Source organism: Vipera berus (assembly GCF_964194415.1).
Source record: "Vipera berus genome assembly, chromosome: 3".
NCBI lineage: Eukaryota > Metazoa > Chordata > Lepidosauria > Squamata > Viperidae > Vipera > Vipera berus.
This window is the reverse complement of record NC_138204.1, coordinates 109851154-109868201: the sequence shown is the minus strand read 5'-3', so window position 1 is coordinate 109868201 and position 17048 is coordinate 109851154. Positions and strand designations below refer to the sequence as shown.

General features: G+C 35.6%; 1 protein-coding gene across 1 annotated transcript in view; it reads left to right on the top strand.

Moving 5' to 3' along the window:
• Positions 1 to 16705, top strand: part of XPR1 (xenotropic and polytropic retrovirus receptor 1) — a 106134-nt gene extending 89429 nt beyond the window's left edge. Inside the window, exon 15 of the mRNA XM_081325779.1 lies at positions 11129 to 16705. Coding sequence (XP_081181905.1) covers positions 11129 to 11189 — 61 coding nt within the window. The 3' untranslated portion in view covers positions 11190 to 16705. The remainder of the gene's footprint in view (positions 1 to 11128) is intronic.
• Positions 16706 to 17048: the final 343 nt, after the last annotated feature.

Genomic DNA, 17048 nt, shown 5'->3' with positions numbered 1-17048 from the left:
TCTTCCTTCAGCCTGATAAGCTAAACCCCTGAAATTCTCTTCAGAAAGGTTCAGGTGCTCCTATAAAAGGTAAGGAAGAAGTGACATCTCTAAAGAGGCAAGGAACAACAGGGAGGACAGAACAGTGGTGGATGAGAGGAAAAGTACAAAAAACAGAAAGAAATATGGAGACAAGTAGAGTTTTGCTGTTAATTTAGGAGTTATGATTTAGATAAATTCATGCATGAGATGGTAGGTAGGTAGGTAGGTAGATAGATAGATAGATAGATAGATAGATAGATAGATAGATAGATAGATAGATAGATAGATAGATAGATAGATGATAGACAGACAGACAGATAAACTTTATTGTCATTTTTACTGGGGGCACAATGGCACACATCAAAAATGAAATTTAGTTGCTTGCTTCAAAGTGTACACATACATAACACATTTAAACAAACTATATACAACGTGTATAGATGCATTTTCTTAATGCATTTTAATTAATATACAATATGTAATAATTTAATTAATTCACGTAGCCATAAGTTAAAATATCACCGGAGATAAATCTGATAAACTGGATTTTCTGTCATGTAGGCATACCCCTTACCCACAGGATTGTTGGCATTAGATATTGGTGTTTCAGAGAGTCTTAAATCTTTTTCTCTAAATCTTGTATTGTGCTGCCTTTTATCAATCTTTCCTCAAAAGATGCTATTCTTTTGTTGGGGTGGTTCATTCTCACCCTGTGTGCAGTATTTGCCAGGAGAAAGTCACCATTTTGGAAGATGGGGAACATCAACCTTGAAAATTTATTATGTCAAGGTGCTATCTATTCTTTGAAGTAATTGTGTCCTCGATTACAGACATAGGAAGGCCACATTTTTCTTGGAGCCCTACAGGTTCCAAGAAATGGAATGTTTTTGGTAGATTGAACTTTATTCATAGGCAGTTGTTTTTTCATTCAGGGCTGAAGGCATTCTGTTAAGGAGAAGAAATCTGTGGTTGATATAAAGATACTTAGAGTTGCATTAAGTTACTAAGTGAAGTTGACATTATTTTAGATATTAATTCAGTGCCTATTGACAAGAGCAAAATATACCAAACTTTCTTAACTTCAAGAAGGCTAGAATTTGTGATAAGGATATGACATATTTCTTGCCCTCTTATATTCTTATGATCATTCAGTATCTAACTAGATTCAATTATTAAGATGCCTAGTACAAAGAGGATAATATAATTTACCAAGTTATATGCAGTATTTATCCATATTTTGTCCAAACCCAATTCTAGTATAAATCTATTGCCCTGCTCTGTGTATCGTAAAATCTGTTGCATACAGATTTTATACATATAAATAAAGCATGTCTACGTAGCATGGAATTAAAATTGTTTTAATATTTCCAAGTATACTGAGCTGAAACCTGTACACCTAATCTGCATAATTTTACATGCATAACAGTTGGTGTGAATCACTACTAAGGAGTGATGAATCTAGCTGCATGACACCCAGGGGAAGTATTAAGCAGTTGCTGTGATTCCAACTCCCTCAGGGCTATAACTCTTATAATAAAGCACCTTGCATAAATCTTTTGGTTGAGGTCATAACCTTTTGCATAGATTCAAAGTGTAACTCAGTCTTCTGACAATCTGTTGAAGCTACCATCTTCCATTGTTCCTACTGCCATAACTGGTAGCCTGGACATCCTAACTAGATGCCAAGCTAACTAAAAGATATTCCCCAATTGATCTTCGATCATGTCCTCCAATAGCTTGCTGTCTTGTGGATGAAAGATATTCCTTGGTTTTAGTTATAGGATTGCTATTATATATATTCAAATATCAATTGGATATGCTATCAGATTTATAAAAGCTAGAGACAGTTCCTTCTCTAAGTAAATGCGTGTTTAATTCTAGGCAAGCTGTACTCAGTTCATGTTCATTGTTGTGTTTTCCCTTCTTCCACCATTTTGTGCTGGATTATCATACATACATACATACATACATACATACATACATACATACATACATACATATAGAAACAGAAACAGAAATAGAAGAATAAAAACAGTGAATAGAAAGAAAAGATGGCGATGCTAAAAATTTTAAATGATCATCATCATCAGAGAAACAGCTCTTCTTACAGATATATTCTACAATAGCATCAGTGTCAGCACGATATGCTTTTGTTCTGCTTGGGGGGAAATTTTAAAGTACATCATACTTTTTGTTGCATTAAGTTGCAATTCTTACCTGAACAACTTCTGTCTCCCTGTTCTCTCTTCAGAGAAGTTGTATATAACATACTTTCACCTAGAGATTAATTGAACAGCCATGTTTTATGTCCAGATAATTATCTGTGTTGTGACCTTGTATTCATTTCTGACCGCAGTCCTTTCCTACAGCCATAAATTGCTTTCTGCATTTCAATAAAGATCAAATACAGCCATCTTTAAAAACCCAACTAGGAATACTTTGAAATCACTTCAATAAAAAACCTTTTTATTCTAATACATCAAAGGCAATTTACAGCATTAATTTTAATACATATTTTCTATAGCCATGGTAACTTGGGAGCCACATAATATCTCTCAGATTACTTGAATTACAGCAGCTGGGTAAGAGAATACATAATTGCTTTCCTGTTATGCATTTCATTCACAACAACATCCTCCTGTTACAAAATATGGAAGTTGCCACTGTTTTTAATCGTATGTGCTTAGGTAGGAAAGATAATATGGTATTATTACATACTATCTCTGTGAAGCTGTGACATACAGGGATGAAGAATTTTGCCATCCTTTCTTATTGTGAGTTTTCCCATCTCAGCCTCCATTAATGCTACATTTGCTGCAGTCCTATCCAAATCATTTTAGTATAATGCTTGTTATTCTATCCTCCATCCTCTGGAGATTTAGTTTTTGATGCCCCTTCTTGTAGTTTTATCACATATTTCTCAAGGAGAATTTTGAATTCATTTGTTTTGTTATTAGAAACTTTTAATTGGTTCTTGATTGAAATAATTATTTGAGAAAGTAATAAACAACCTTTGGCTTTAAATTCTAGCCAATATCCAACTTTCCTCTGTCCTCAAATTGTAAGATTTCTTAACCTCCCAATTCAGCACAGCATAATTTATGAAATGTAAAGGAGTACAGTGCACATGCCATATAATTATGCTGCAGCAAATCCTCTTGTTTAAGTTGTTTAAAGCTCATCTGAAATTCAAAGTACCTCGTTACTTCTTTGATTTTTTTTCTTGCTTTTTACCTTAGTCTTGTTATCATTTATTACTCAATTTTTTCATCTTCATGCTACTATGCAAGATCACTTCCAGTTGTTGAAGGCTTCTTGGGAGGTGACAGGTAGCTGGATCCATGCTATAATCGAAGGAGGCAGTGGTGCACCCATTCTTCAGAAAGCATTCATTGGACCAGGTATACTGGGACGATTTTAATCATGTTTCCAATCTTTTCTTTTCATGGAAGATGAAAAGGGAAGAAACTGATTATCTGGACTCCTTTCAGTCAGATTTCAGGACAACACATAGTATGGAGACAGCATTGATATCATTGATGGTTGACTTGTTGTGAATTTGGGATGGTGGTAGAGCAACTGTCCTGGGTTTCTTGATCTTTCAATAGCTTTCAATCCCATCAACCTGAGTATCCTTCTAGCCTGTTTGTGGGAATTTGAAGTGGAGGGTATAATGTTGTAATGCTTTTCCTCCTTTCTCTGTGGTTGGATTCAGCAGGGGAGCAATCAGACCTGAACTTGTTGGAATCTGGGCTACCACCTCTTCTCTTTAACATCTTCATGAGCTTGCTGAATAAATTTGGATTCAAGCATCATCAAGTATCCAGATGATACAAAATTATATATCAGACTTTCCAGACAACACTGAGAAGGAACAGGCTTCAACTTGGGCTGTGGATTTTTTGAATCTCTTGAGACTGGGAATATTTCTTCCCCCCCCCCCATATATTTTATTGAATTTTTTAAATATAAATCACTTATTTATTTATTTATTTATTAATTTAATTTATATACCGCCCTTCTCTCAAGAGACTCAGGGTGGTGAACAGGGCAATACATAAAAATTAGATACAAAAGTTAAAATTAGATTATTGAAACATAATTAAACAATGCCCAGAGATAATACAAATTTAAAATTGAAGTCGTTAATAAAAAATCCCACCCCATCCCATCAGGCCAGGCCAGCTTGTTTAAAGAGATAGGTTTTAAGGTCGCGCCGGAAGGAGCGGAGATCGGGCGCCATCCGGAGCTCAACCGGAAGATGGTTCCATAAATCCGGTGCACCCACAGAGAACGCTCTCCCCCTGGGGGCCACCAGTCGGCATTCTTTGACCGGCGGCACCCTGAGGAGGCCCTCTCTGTGGGAGCATACTGGGCGGAGGGAAGTTGACACCGGCTGCAGGTGCTCCCCAAGGTATTCTGGACCCATGCCATGGAGGGCTTTGTAGGTCATTACCAACACCTTGAACCTCACCCGGAAGACAACTGGTAACCAATGCAGCTCGCGGAGCAGAGGTGTAACACGGGAGTATCGGGAGACTCCCAATACAACTCTCGCGGCTGCATTCTGTACCAGTTGGAGCCTCCGAGTGGTCTTCAAGGGTAGCCCCATGTAGAGAGCGTTGCAGTAATCAAGACGAGAGGTCACGAGCGCATGAGTGACCGTGCGCAAGGCATCCCGGTCTAGATAGGGCCGCAACTGGCGCACCAGGCGAACCTGGGCGAACGCCCCCCTAGTCACAGCTATAATATGATCTTCTAAGGAGAGTTGTGAGTCTAGGAGGACTCCCAAGTTGCGAGCCCTATCTACAGGAGATAAAGACTCACCCCCCATAATGAGGGGTGGGATATCCTGAATATCCCGAGATGCCGGTACGCACAGCCACTCCGTCTTGTCAGGGTTGAGACGAAGCCTGTTCCTCCCCATCCAGACCCGGACCGCCTCCAGGCACCGGGACATCACGTCGAGGGCATCACTGGGGTGGTTTGGGGTCGAAACTGTGTGTTTGCTGGGTTTACATTTGTAAAGAAAAATCATTAACAATTGGTTTCTATAATCCATAATCCACATAGTACATTTAGTTGATTTCCCCTATTCCCCAAAATGTCATCTTTGCAAGCCTTGAAATAATACAGTTCTTATTATTTTGATAAATAACAGTTACATATATGATTTTTTTCCAATATTCCTAGAAATAATGATCACATCAATATAATATTTCTGTTCTATCTAATCATTCTGGTTGCCTCATCTTACATTCTGTTACAGTCCTTATTTAGATTTGTTTCTCCCATAAAGTTCAAAGTATTCTTGCTGGTTAAGATTTTCTCAACAGTTAATTACATTTAAAGTTTTAAATCCATTTTTCCCATATAAATCATCTCAACACTTTTACATTTCTTAAAGAATAGGTAAAAACAGTAAAGAAAAGGAAAACAGAGCAAGAGTAAAGAAACATAAAAAGTAAAATACTACTTAAAATATATATTCCTCCTAAGCTAATATATATTCATTCCCAAAATTTCTTATTCTTTTTAACCATGAGTAAAAATATATTTAATCTTTAAATATTCCATTTAATGTGCCTAGTCATCTAATCCTTTAACTCTTATTCAAAACATTTTTTCTTTTTTATACATTACAATTTCCCTAAATTCAGACACATTTAATTACCGTATGTATCTAAAACATTTCCTTCATCTCGGCCATTTCAGCAGCATTATATTACTTATATCAAGAAATAAAATAAAAAGAGGGGGGAAAGCATACAATATTATTTAAGGAATTCACCTCTCTTAGAATGAAATATGTATTCAGAGTCTTTTCCATTTCTTTAATTCAAACAAATGTTTCTTTTTTAAATATTCTCTCTGGTAGATCCCATCATCTATTTTCTTAATTTTCACTTTGATCTTTTGCCTTTGACCGGTATCTTTCTTGATCAATATGTTTTGCTGAATCAAAAAGTTTTTCCATATATTCATGACTGTTGCTGTAGGTATAAGAAGTAAATCAAATAAAGTGTCTATGTGAGGCTTTTGCCTTTCCATGTTTCGTGAAAATCTTTTTCTCTTTCTCCTTCTTTGCTTCTCTTATCACTTCCTTTCTCTCTGATGTTTTCAACATCTCTATATTCCATTTTATCCAATTTGTTTTTTTGTCCTCAGATTTATTTTGTAGTCTTAAGGGATGAGTTGTTTTTCCCATTTCTTGTAAATTTTTCCCCACTAGGATTAAATCATGTTTTCTTGCTTTGTTAAGTTCCATCTTTGAGTCTCTATTTTCAATTTTATGTCCACTTATTTGTTTTGTCTGCTCCTCCTCTGTTGTTGTTTCCTGGAAGATTTTTGTTGTAAAGTTAACTTAGAGATAGATTGATTTGTATTTTCAAAGTTATTTTGGATTTCTTTGTGATTTGAACACGGTGTTATTTGAATTAATTGCAGTATACTATATATCTCCTCCTGAGAGGTATTTATGTTTTCTTGGTGTGTTCTGTCTACATGTCTGATCCATGATAGCCAAATTTGGAGATTTCCTTCTTATCTGCAAATAGCTTTAGAGTCCCAGTTAAATAGATATTTGTAATCCAAAGAGTTCAAAAAAGACTTTTTTTTCCTAAAGTTTATAGTTGTCTCTTTGTCTGCAGTCCAGATTGCTGTCTTTTTTTTTGTCACAGCTGTTCTTTATTATTAAAGCTTTGAAGGTCACAAACACAGATTAGCATTTCCCAGGTTTTGGCAAGTTCTCTATGGAAATCATAGTTGTCATAATCTTCATCCACCACTAGGTGTCAGTATCTGTTTAGTTTTCAATATGAACAATAGTCTTTAAAATGAGAATCTTAACCATTCAACAATCTTAAACTTGTCCAAAGTTAAATTTTAGTTTTCAGGTTTATAAATTTATTTCACTACCATATATTTTGATCCTCCATAGAAATTTTAATTCGCTGCTTCCATTAGTATAAGAATGGGGCAGAAGTACTCCTCCTTCACTTTCTGAGGTATTTTGCTTCTTGGGGATCTTTTCCAGGAAATTAAGTGTAGAATAGAAAAGGGAACATCAGATTCCTCACCCAGTTTCAAGAAGGCTGTTTACTGTAGTGCTGATTAGTTCTTTTAGACTCCGGTTGCAAGTAGCTTGTGCTGATCGGTGAAATACAGCCTTTCTCCTGTCAGGTTAGAAGGTTTTCCCAAGACAAACGGAATGACCCTCATCATTCCAGAGTCGCCGGGGCACCCTTCTTTCTTCACCGCCTCTCTGGGGCAGCTTGGACCCATTAGGGTCTCCAGGCAGGGCAAAAGTTGGCCGCGGGGGTGCGGCGGTCTACAAGCCCACGACCAGTCGCTACTGCGCAGGACCAGAAGTCTCCTCCGGGAATATTTCTTTTTTAGTCCTGTATGAATTGCTCTTTAAGACTGTTTTGGAATCACAGCTCTTTCAGTGTCATCTGATGTGACCTAGGAAGCAGGACAGTTCCTGTCCTATGCAACACTGTTCCCCCTAACAAGACAGATCTTGCCCTCACCCTGACCATGTTCAGAGGGTTCTAAAATTCTGGCTTTTTCCCCAAGCCTGGGTTAGCATGGGTGTGAATTCTGCATGTTTTATTACTTTTAATGATGGTTTTAGTTCCAGTGCTTGGCTATGGGTTTGTGTTTTTTTTGAAGTGGTACAGGTAATTCTTGATTTATGACCATTCATTTAGCAACCATTCAAAATTATGACAAAACTGAAAAAAGTAATTTATGACTATCACAGTAGCTCCACGATCATGTGATTGCAATTCTGATGCTTGGCAACTGGCATACATTTATAACAGTAGCAGCCTCCCAGGTCCCATGATTGCAATTTGTGATCTTCCCACTCAGTTTCCATCAAGCAAAGTCAATAAACAATTAACTTAACCACTCTATGATTTGCTTAATGACTGTGGCAGAAAAAGTCATAAGTTCAGGTGTGATTATGTGATAACTCACTTAACAAGTTCATATTAAGCAGTGCAGTGATGGTTCTGGTCTGAATTGTCATAAATCAAGGACCACTTGTATTGTTTGATTATTTTTACCCTATCTACACCCATGCCCTTGTGACCTCTCATAGATTATTGCAACATACCCCACATTGGGCTGCAATTGAGCATTCTGAAACTTCAGTTGGTGCAAAATTCAGCTGCACAGTTAATAAATGGTGCTGGCTACACTACACATGTAACATCACTACTCAGTGAGCTGCACTGGCTGCCAGAATGTTTCTGGGTGCAGTTCAAGATGCTGGTTGTCACCTTTAAAGCCTACATGGCTTGGGACCAGGTTACCTGAGGGTTTGCCTTGTCCAAAAAGTTTCTGTCTGTCCAAATTAATCCAACAGATTGGGCATGCTGCAGATCCCATCAGCCAAAGAGGGTCGACTGGCGGGAATTAGAAGACAAGCTTTTTCTTCTGTAGCCCCTATCTTATGAAATATTCTCCCCTCAGAAATTGGAATGCCCCACAAAACCTGGCTATGTATCTGGGCCTGAGCTTGGGACATTTAAGAACCCTGTTACTTGACTAGCTCTCCTGCTTTAGAACTTTTTTATTTCCATCAAAACATTGCTCATTTTCTCTGTCACTTTTGATTTTTATTGTTTGAAATTCTTTTTATTTGCTGATTTTATATATGTGTGTCTCAGGGTTGGCGTATTCTCATTTTTCACAGCAGTCATTTTTTTATACATTTTCTCATCCTCTTTCACTTTATTATTTCATGAAGCATGCTTTTGTGTACTCCCTATTTGCCTTCATATTTATATAGCAGTTTATAACAAAATAGTTTTTATTCTCCTCCAGGAAGCTTCCAAATCTTCTAATTCCTTCTATTAATACATTTTATATTATTTTTTCATATAGAACTTGTATCTTCCTGAAGTCATTCTAGTTTCACTCATTTCAATTTTTCTCTTTCCTTCCTTGTCCATTTCCCCCAATCCATTCTCAAGTCACTATTCTCATTCCTTCTTGAGTCTCTAAAAGCTCATTACTTTTTTCAGTTCAGTTGCACCTTGCTCAAGCTCATATGTTCATAGCATCTAGCAGATTTTTTTTCTTGTTCTAGCAGAATTTTTTTCTCTTCCAGATTAGAATGATGCTGAACCCAGCAGCTTTTGTATGCAAACTAGAATCTAATCAGATTCTAGAATCTAAAGATTACTTTGCAAGCCAACATTCTATTTAATGCATGTCACCACTAGAAGAATGCTCAGTGTGCTAGCAAATGCTCATATGAGTTTGAACATTCAGGATGCTGATTTTGGGGGGGAAATGCTTGGAAGTTACATTTAAAATACCTATTCATCTCCTGATTTTGGATCCTAATTAATATATAGATTTAAATGTTCTCACATAAACTTATACACAACAAAAGCAAAATGTCATTTTATTTAATTTTCTCAAATTTGCTTATACATTTTTTTTCTTTTCTTCATAGTGACAGGGAAAGATGAACTTTACAAGCCTGCCATTTTTATTCTTTCTAACAGAATGTTGGAAAGAAATTAAGCTCACAACTCTGTATAATAGCAGACTAACTCTCTGAAAATGGAAATAAATAGGACTGGAAAAATTAAAGGTCAAGTCCAAAAGTGGCTGATATTTATGTTGACCATATTTTTTTCAAAAAAAAAAAGGACAATCAAAAAAGGGGGGCAAATTTGAAAGAGGTTCGCAAGAATAAAGAAAAGTTTATTTGTATAACTTTTTTATAATTGCTGAATAAAAATTCAAGAGGAAAACCAAGAGAAACTTGATAAAAATGCATATTCTAATAAAGATAGCTAAAATCCAACAATATATGTAAAGGTATTTTAAAAAGACAATTCAATTTCCATATTTTTCACAACAACATGAAAGACAGTGCATTAAGTGGTACCATTTGTATGGTGAAAATTAAATGATCAAAATAAAGGAGAAAGGGGAGTTTTGAAAAATAATCTAAAAATAAATCTAAAAAACAACGTTCTCAAAAATATGATTTTTATTTATAATAAAGGATGTAACAAAGCTTACCGTACTGACATTTGACCTGAGGCTACAAAGTAAAACATTTCATAAAAAAACTTCTTGAATATATCCCTACAGGAGGGCAGGTTGCCAACAACAATTTAGAAGCTAGTTCCTCCAGTCTAAGCTCCCTTCCTTTTGGATCACATGACCCCGATTAGAACATATGCAACCTGCCCTGTGCTTCCCAGTGCACATATAGAAATGCAAACATAGCATAAAGACAGAAATGCACACATGAACAACTCAGTATATTGCCTTGCTACATAGAAATAAATAAATACAGCTACAGCTATGATGGGATTGGAAAGAATTCCAGAAGCCATGCTCTCCATGCTTTCTCTGCTTTGTTTTCTACTGGAATAATTATTGGAAACAAAGAGGTCACTGCACTATCACAACAGACTCCGTATTGGGTTTTATTTGATTTTTTTTATTTGAAATTGTTTAGAAAATAAAGCTATTCATGGCAGGAAGCTTTTAACAGGGGCAAAATATGTTCTGATCATAGAGCATCACTGTTTAACATAGAGTCTAATTAATAATTTTGCTTATTCTGTCTCAATAATGATTTTACAATGAATGCCCATTTCAGTGGAAATGCTTTGTCTTCTGGGTTCCTTTCATACTAGCAATATTCAGCAGAGGGAGCTGTTGATATATAATATTTATTCAGTTCAATAAACATTAATATTCCTAGCCAAAATTCTTTAGCTTAGATTGTGTTTTCCCCAAATGTTTGGGTCAGGGGGTAGATGATGCAAGTAATAATAGTCAGTGGGGTTAACAATTTATGGTGCTAGGATAAATAAATAATTAAAATTTAATTGTTCTAAAATGTCTAAAAAGGTTTAATGGTTTATTGCATACTGTATAAATTACACAACAGTACTTAGCTGTGGTCAGGGAAATAAAAACGGATTAAACCTTTTAAGATATTTTAGAACATTTATATTTTTCCTCTTTTAATTGTGACTTGTGTTTTAATTGCTGATCTATGACCAAATAAAGATTGATTTAATTGATAAAGTGTTAATCAAAGTTTAATTTCCTGTTTTCTCAGGTCAAAGATTCATGACACCAACGTGTTAATAGAAGACACAGACGACGAAGCAAACACATGAAATGCCCACAGAGCCAAGTTCCACATCCCTCATGTTCTCTTGCTTTATTACCTTCCCAACCCTAACTGCCACCCAGTCCATCCTCTGGTATAGTTTCAACTAAAAACAGGAGAAAAATCTGAACACATTTTCTGAGCTCTTCCGGACCGGTTCCTATGGACTCCAATAAGCTCACTGTGTTTTATTTTCTTTTCTTCTGGTTTTAATTTGATTTCTTATTTTTAAAATATAAATCTAACTTTGTTTTGCCAATCAGAGGGACATTTAAGGAAGGAGCTGTCTTAAAGATTGTTTACAATCTCTTCAAGGACATACAATCTGGATAAAGAAGCATCATTTGGACTCCCTAAGGGGACTTTACAGAGAAATCATTCGGTCTCTGCTCAGTCCAGTTTTGACTGGTTAAAACTGGACCGGCGTTTTTAACTCTGGCTCGCGCTCTGGTTTTTGGTGTTTTCTTTCATATCCAGCACCAAGGCACTAGCTGCACTTGCCGGGAAAGTGCACTTAGAGCAGTACCTTCATTCACGAAGCTACTTTTTAATTTGGTGTAACTTTCGTATATATTTTTTTTTTGAAATATGATGTATTTGTTGCACATAGTTTTCATATTATTTATGATAGTTAACCTTATGAGAATGGTTTTTGAGTCCTGTGCAATGAAGGTGGTAACTCTTTAAAAAGGAAAAAAAGGCAAGTGGTTGGGGAGAAGGGGATGTAGATCCTGGATCTCTCTTGCTGCAAGGTTAAGCCCTTTAAAATACCTCTTTGAGAGAACTTGCACCAGCTTAACCTGATTTTTTTATTGTTTTTCTTATTATTGATTGATTGATTTTAAGCCAAAGTCGCTCTGTTGAGTTTTATTTGCTGCTGCTGGTCCTGCAGAAATCTTATCACCTTACTTAGCTGGATCATCTTTCTATCTGTGCCTCCACAGAAATAGTAACATGATCTCCAGATTTCTGTTGGAAAAAAAATATCTAGAGCTAATCCTATATAGTTTGTCAGATATCCATGCAAGAAAGCCTTAGTTTGTACATTTAAAAATGGTTTTCATTTTAGTGAGTTGAGTCTCCAGGACACCATCTCATTTTTAAGTAGGGAGTTCCTGTATGTATGGTTCATTCACTCAGCTAAAAAATAGAGAAAAATAAAACTGATTGAGACAAAGGTTTGTCTTGTAGCAGATATAGGATTACTCATTCAGCAGTATATACTGGGTTCAGGCAGACACTCAACAGCTTGTCAATTATGTCATCCAGAGGCTGCTTATCTTGGAATATTGAGAAAGTTGGTATTGCTTATAGAAAGGGCTCTTTAATTTTTTTCAATAAATAAAAAAATATTTTGCCATACTTTAGCAAAAACTTGTCTGACAATCACTGTCCAAGAACATCCTCAGGTTAACTTTTGTTTCATTTTTTAAACCTACCTGCCCCAAGTCCTAGATTTCCAGTGTGGTGCTAGGCCTGACTTTTACAAGCATTATGAGTGGCACTGTTAATTGGACTTACGGTAGATGGTCATACACTTTAGTAAATTTGTTAAAAAAAAGTTACCAGTTGATTATGTTTTTTTAATTCCATATTGGCCTCCAGCATCCATAGGATAGAGCAGCATGAATGCTTAAGATGACCACTCCCTCTCCTTGTAGTAGAAAGCCTGTGTTGTCTATGCCAAGCGTTCGTACTTCATATTAGCAAATGAAAGCTTATTGTGCTCTGTTACACAATGTGTGCATTTGTGAGATCACCACCCAATGATGGAGAAGCTATTTCAGATTTTCTTAAGTGTGGTTCTGATACAGGACTTCACAGCAAGGACTGTGTTGTACTTGTTTAGATTCTTAGATGGTGTTAGTTCTTTTCCTCTGTACAATCTCCTTTGGTTTGCAAATCAGAAGCATACTTTTAAGGAAAGAGATTCCTCTTTTATCCTTTTTTCTTTAATTAATAATTGTATCTATAATAATTTATTTCCTTATTTTATCTTTCAAGCCATTCACAAGACTTACTTTGTAAAGCAACTGTGACTTTAAAATAGTATGCATAATGTGCCTGTAGCCATAAGGAACTAGAAAAAAAATTTCTGGCAAAACAAATTAACTACAAATTAGGACTCCTTGACAGGCAAGAGAACTGTAGAATGAGACTTTAAATCACAGTTATTTTTTAATGTGCTTTAACTTAGAAGATTTAGAACATTGTGATCGTAATGCAAGTAGATCTTGGAGTTGTACATTATTTGTGCTTCTGCAGTGTAGCAGTTATCGCTTGGTATTCTAGTACCAGGCTCTTCTAGTAGAAAAGTTGTATTTTGGAATCCTGGATTCTCCCACTAGGCTGTTTTGTAACAAGATGAGTCTGCAATTCAATGAGGAGTGTTTTTTTCCCCATGTTATAATAATAGAGTACTACCAAACTTTATGTGAATAAGGGCAACTACTTACACATTCAATTAAACAAATATGAGCGGTCAATCTACCTAAGGAATTTTAATCTGAATAAATTATGCATCCCCTAAATTCTTCCTGCCAAAGACATAACAGGGAAAGATTTATTCAGGATATACAGAAGGATTCTGACATTTAAGGATTAAGCAGAAGGAGTAGTCTGATGGTAGAAATTTAGAAGTACCAGCAATCTGGAATAATTTGCCTATCACATTAGGAAGTTTGTATATGCCACAATCAACAATTTTTTTTTTCATACCACCATCTGACTGAAAAAAGTCACTGCCTTGTGCATAACAACATTTTACATGGAAGTATTAAGTGAAGTTCCAGATTTAAATTTATATTTAGAGAACTTGACTAACTTTCACACATTTTATGTTGGGTTTTTTTGTTTTTTTAATCTATGTAATGATTAGCCAAGTTCATTAACTAAGCCCCCCCCCCCCGCCCCAGCTGCTGTCATCAAAAAGCCATACAATCTTTGAATTGAATTGTGTATTTTGAAGAAATGTGTGTCCTAAAGAATTTGTGTCTGGTAACCTAACTTAAGTTGAGACCTTCCTCTCTTCCTAATGGAGAGGTTCATCTTGTTCACCATATTTTCCTCTGGGTGGTTAGTGCAGAACTTTTGTTCATTAAAACCAGTCTATATAAATTTCTTATGCAGGAAGCTTTTAGAATCAGTAAAATGGAATATTGGGATAGCTAGGATACTTTTTCCATTTTCCTTAAATGTAAAGAAATGCCATATAACTGGCAAAAAAATTTTCAGAAGATTTCCCCCCCCCCTCACAGAATTAAAGACTTGAAAGAAGGGTTGATGCTTTTAGCCTTTACACTTGGCCTTTTCCATGTCTGGCAAATAGATTTAATGTAGCGTTACATAATGGTTAGATTTTCTTTGACCTAAGTGACAGAGGGATAAGAGAAAGCTCTATGAATCTCATGGGAATTAATGGCTTTCTTAAGCGGTTATTACCTGTTTTGGAAATGGAATGGAACTCTGCCGAGAAGACTTTAGAAACATCTTTGTGAGGAGATGCGGAAGCTCTTTGCTCCTTTTGCGTTTCCTCTTTCAAAGGAGTTTTGCCTTTCCTTGTTTTGTCAGAGGAGAACAATTTGTTATATTTGAATTAAAATAATTCCCTTGTTCAATCTCTATAAAGGTTGCTGACTTGTGTAGAGTAGTAGGAATCTTGCAATGGATTCAGGCTTTATTCTGAAAGCATTTTAAAAAAACCCACCTTTATTTTCATGCTTTGCTTTTTATTACCTGATTTCTTTATATTTTTGATTGACACAAGCAATTGTGCTTTGTAGAAAAATAAACAAAAGCTCGCATACTGGAAGTTGAAGCATGTGTTCAGGAAAAAGTATATAATTCTGGTGTCTAAGGAGGGAATCATTCCTGTAGTAAATTACATTGTGTTATTCTAGACTTTGGCTTGAAATTGATCACAAGCCTATATAGAAGTAGTAGAAGCAGCTTTGTATAGATCGTTTACTTTTAAAATATTTTAAAAACAGACAATTTAATCATTAAGGAAGTCAGTCTTTCCCCCTCCTCCCAAAAAAAACGCTTAATTGGACAAAAGTGTATCCAGTGTATTTATTTTCTGTGGAGAAATGCTGTATATAAATTAAGTAATCTTTTCAGCATCTAGATATATCTAAGCTTCAAGAGATGAACATTTTTAATCCACGATTGTGTTCACACATTTTTATTTTCAAGGAAGCATTATTGATAAAGCCTCTAATCCTGTAGTGTCATAAATTTGCAAAGAACAGGGAAGAAAAATGTAACTTGGTTAGGAAGATTTCCTGTTAATGTATAACAAGTTTGATCTCTTGTCTATCCCATTTTTCTCTAAGCGTCATAAAAAAGCCAGAAGGCATAAATTGAAATTCTAGATTTTAGAACTTACTATTATAGTTAGATCTACAGTCATTCAATTGGTCAGGTACAGTTGCCAGGTAAGACAAAACTATTTCCTTTCCTTAGCACCATGCTGAATTAGGCAATTGCATTAGTCCCTTATATCAGTTTTGTTAAATCTTTCTGCAAATCAGTTGTGTTAGAAGAAATTGTTCTGGCTTAGTGGGTTGGGGTTTTGTTTTGTTTTTTGGAAACTGGTTTTTAAAAAGGAAGAAAGATTTCTTTGAGAGGGGAACCATTTTTATGCTTTTAATACCTTCCCCTATATATTACTTTTTTGCTCCTTATATCAATATGAGTAATTTAACATGAGACAGCAACAATGTTGCCTAAATACTTCTGTTCTGATTGGAAGGTATGCATTTAGATATATCCTGTCTCCAAATCTTTATTAACTCAATGTTGAAAAATCACATTTTTACTTTCTTTATGCTGCTGGAGTAGGTAGAGGTTGATAATTAGGCTATGAACTGCAATCTTCGTATCTGTATATGCGAATAGATGAGTCCATTTACCATGCTAAACTCTAAATTGTCTCCACCATGTTTAAGCTTCACCCTTATACTGTAAGAATTCTTCAAAAAGCGATTGGAGATGGCAACAGACTTGCCTTTTGAGATCCAACTTTGCCCTGCTGCTATATTGAGATATATCTCATTCCCATTTTTCACCTTATTGGTGTGTTGGTCTAAATAATTGTATATTACAAAACCCTGAGCTGTAGGTGTCAAAAGTAACTATGGAATGTGATATAGTCCTCTTGTGGGTGCTTTTCTCTTTACTTTCTCCCTTTCTCTATCCCCTTCTCCACTCCTCTTCTGGTTCAGTGGAAAAGGTGAAGAAAAGACTTGCCGCTTGCTTGGACTCATAATGATGTTTTCTGTGATTGCGCTTTTAGCTGTCTCCTTCTCCCTCCCCTATTCTCCCCCCATGGATATAAGACTTTCCTGAAGTGTGGAATTAACTTTCTTGATAAGTAGGTTTAAAAAATGCACAATGTGGTACTGTTTCATAGTTCTTAGATGGTTGTATAAAAAGAGTTAATGTGGTTTGTGCTTTAAAAGGAATAAGTGATTGATTTATTAATCTGTCTTTTTCATAATTACAAGCTTTGTTTTCCAATGACTACTTGCCTGTTTTGTATGTTATATGTGTCTTTAATAGTTGATTTTTTTCTTACACATTTGATGCTGATCACATCAAGCACACAGATCACACCTGTGCAAGCCTTATGTAACTGGGTAGGGCATTCACAGAACTATTTTTACACATTTATTACTTACAGATTAGATTTCTATTCTGCCTTTAGGGCATATTGTAAATAATTGTAATTAGGATACATTTCTATCAATGCTGACCATGTTTGTTTTCTTTTTAAACAAAAAATGCTGGTGAGGTTGAACTTTAAACAGTGAATACTATTTTTTCACTATCTGAGCGACATAATTATGCTCCCCAGTAGGTCATC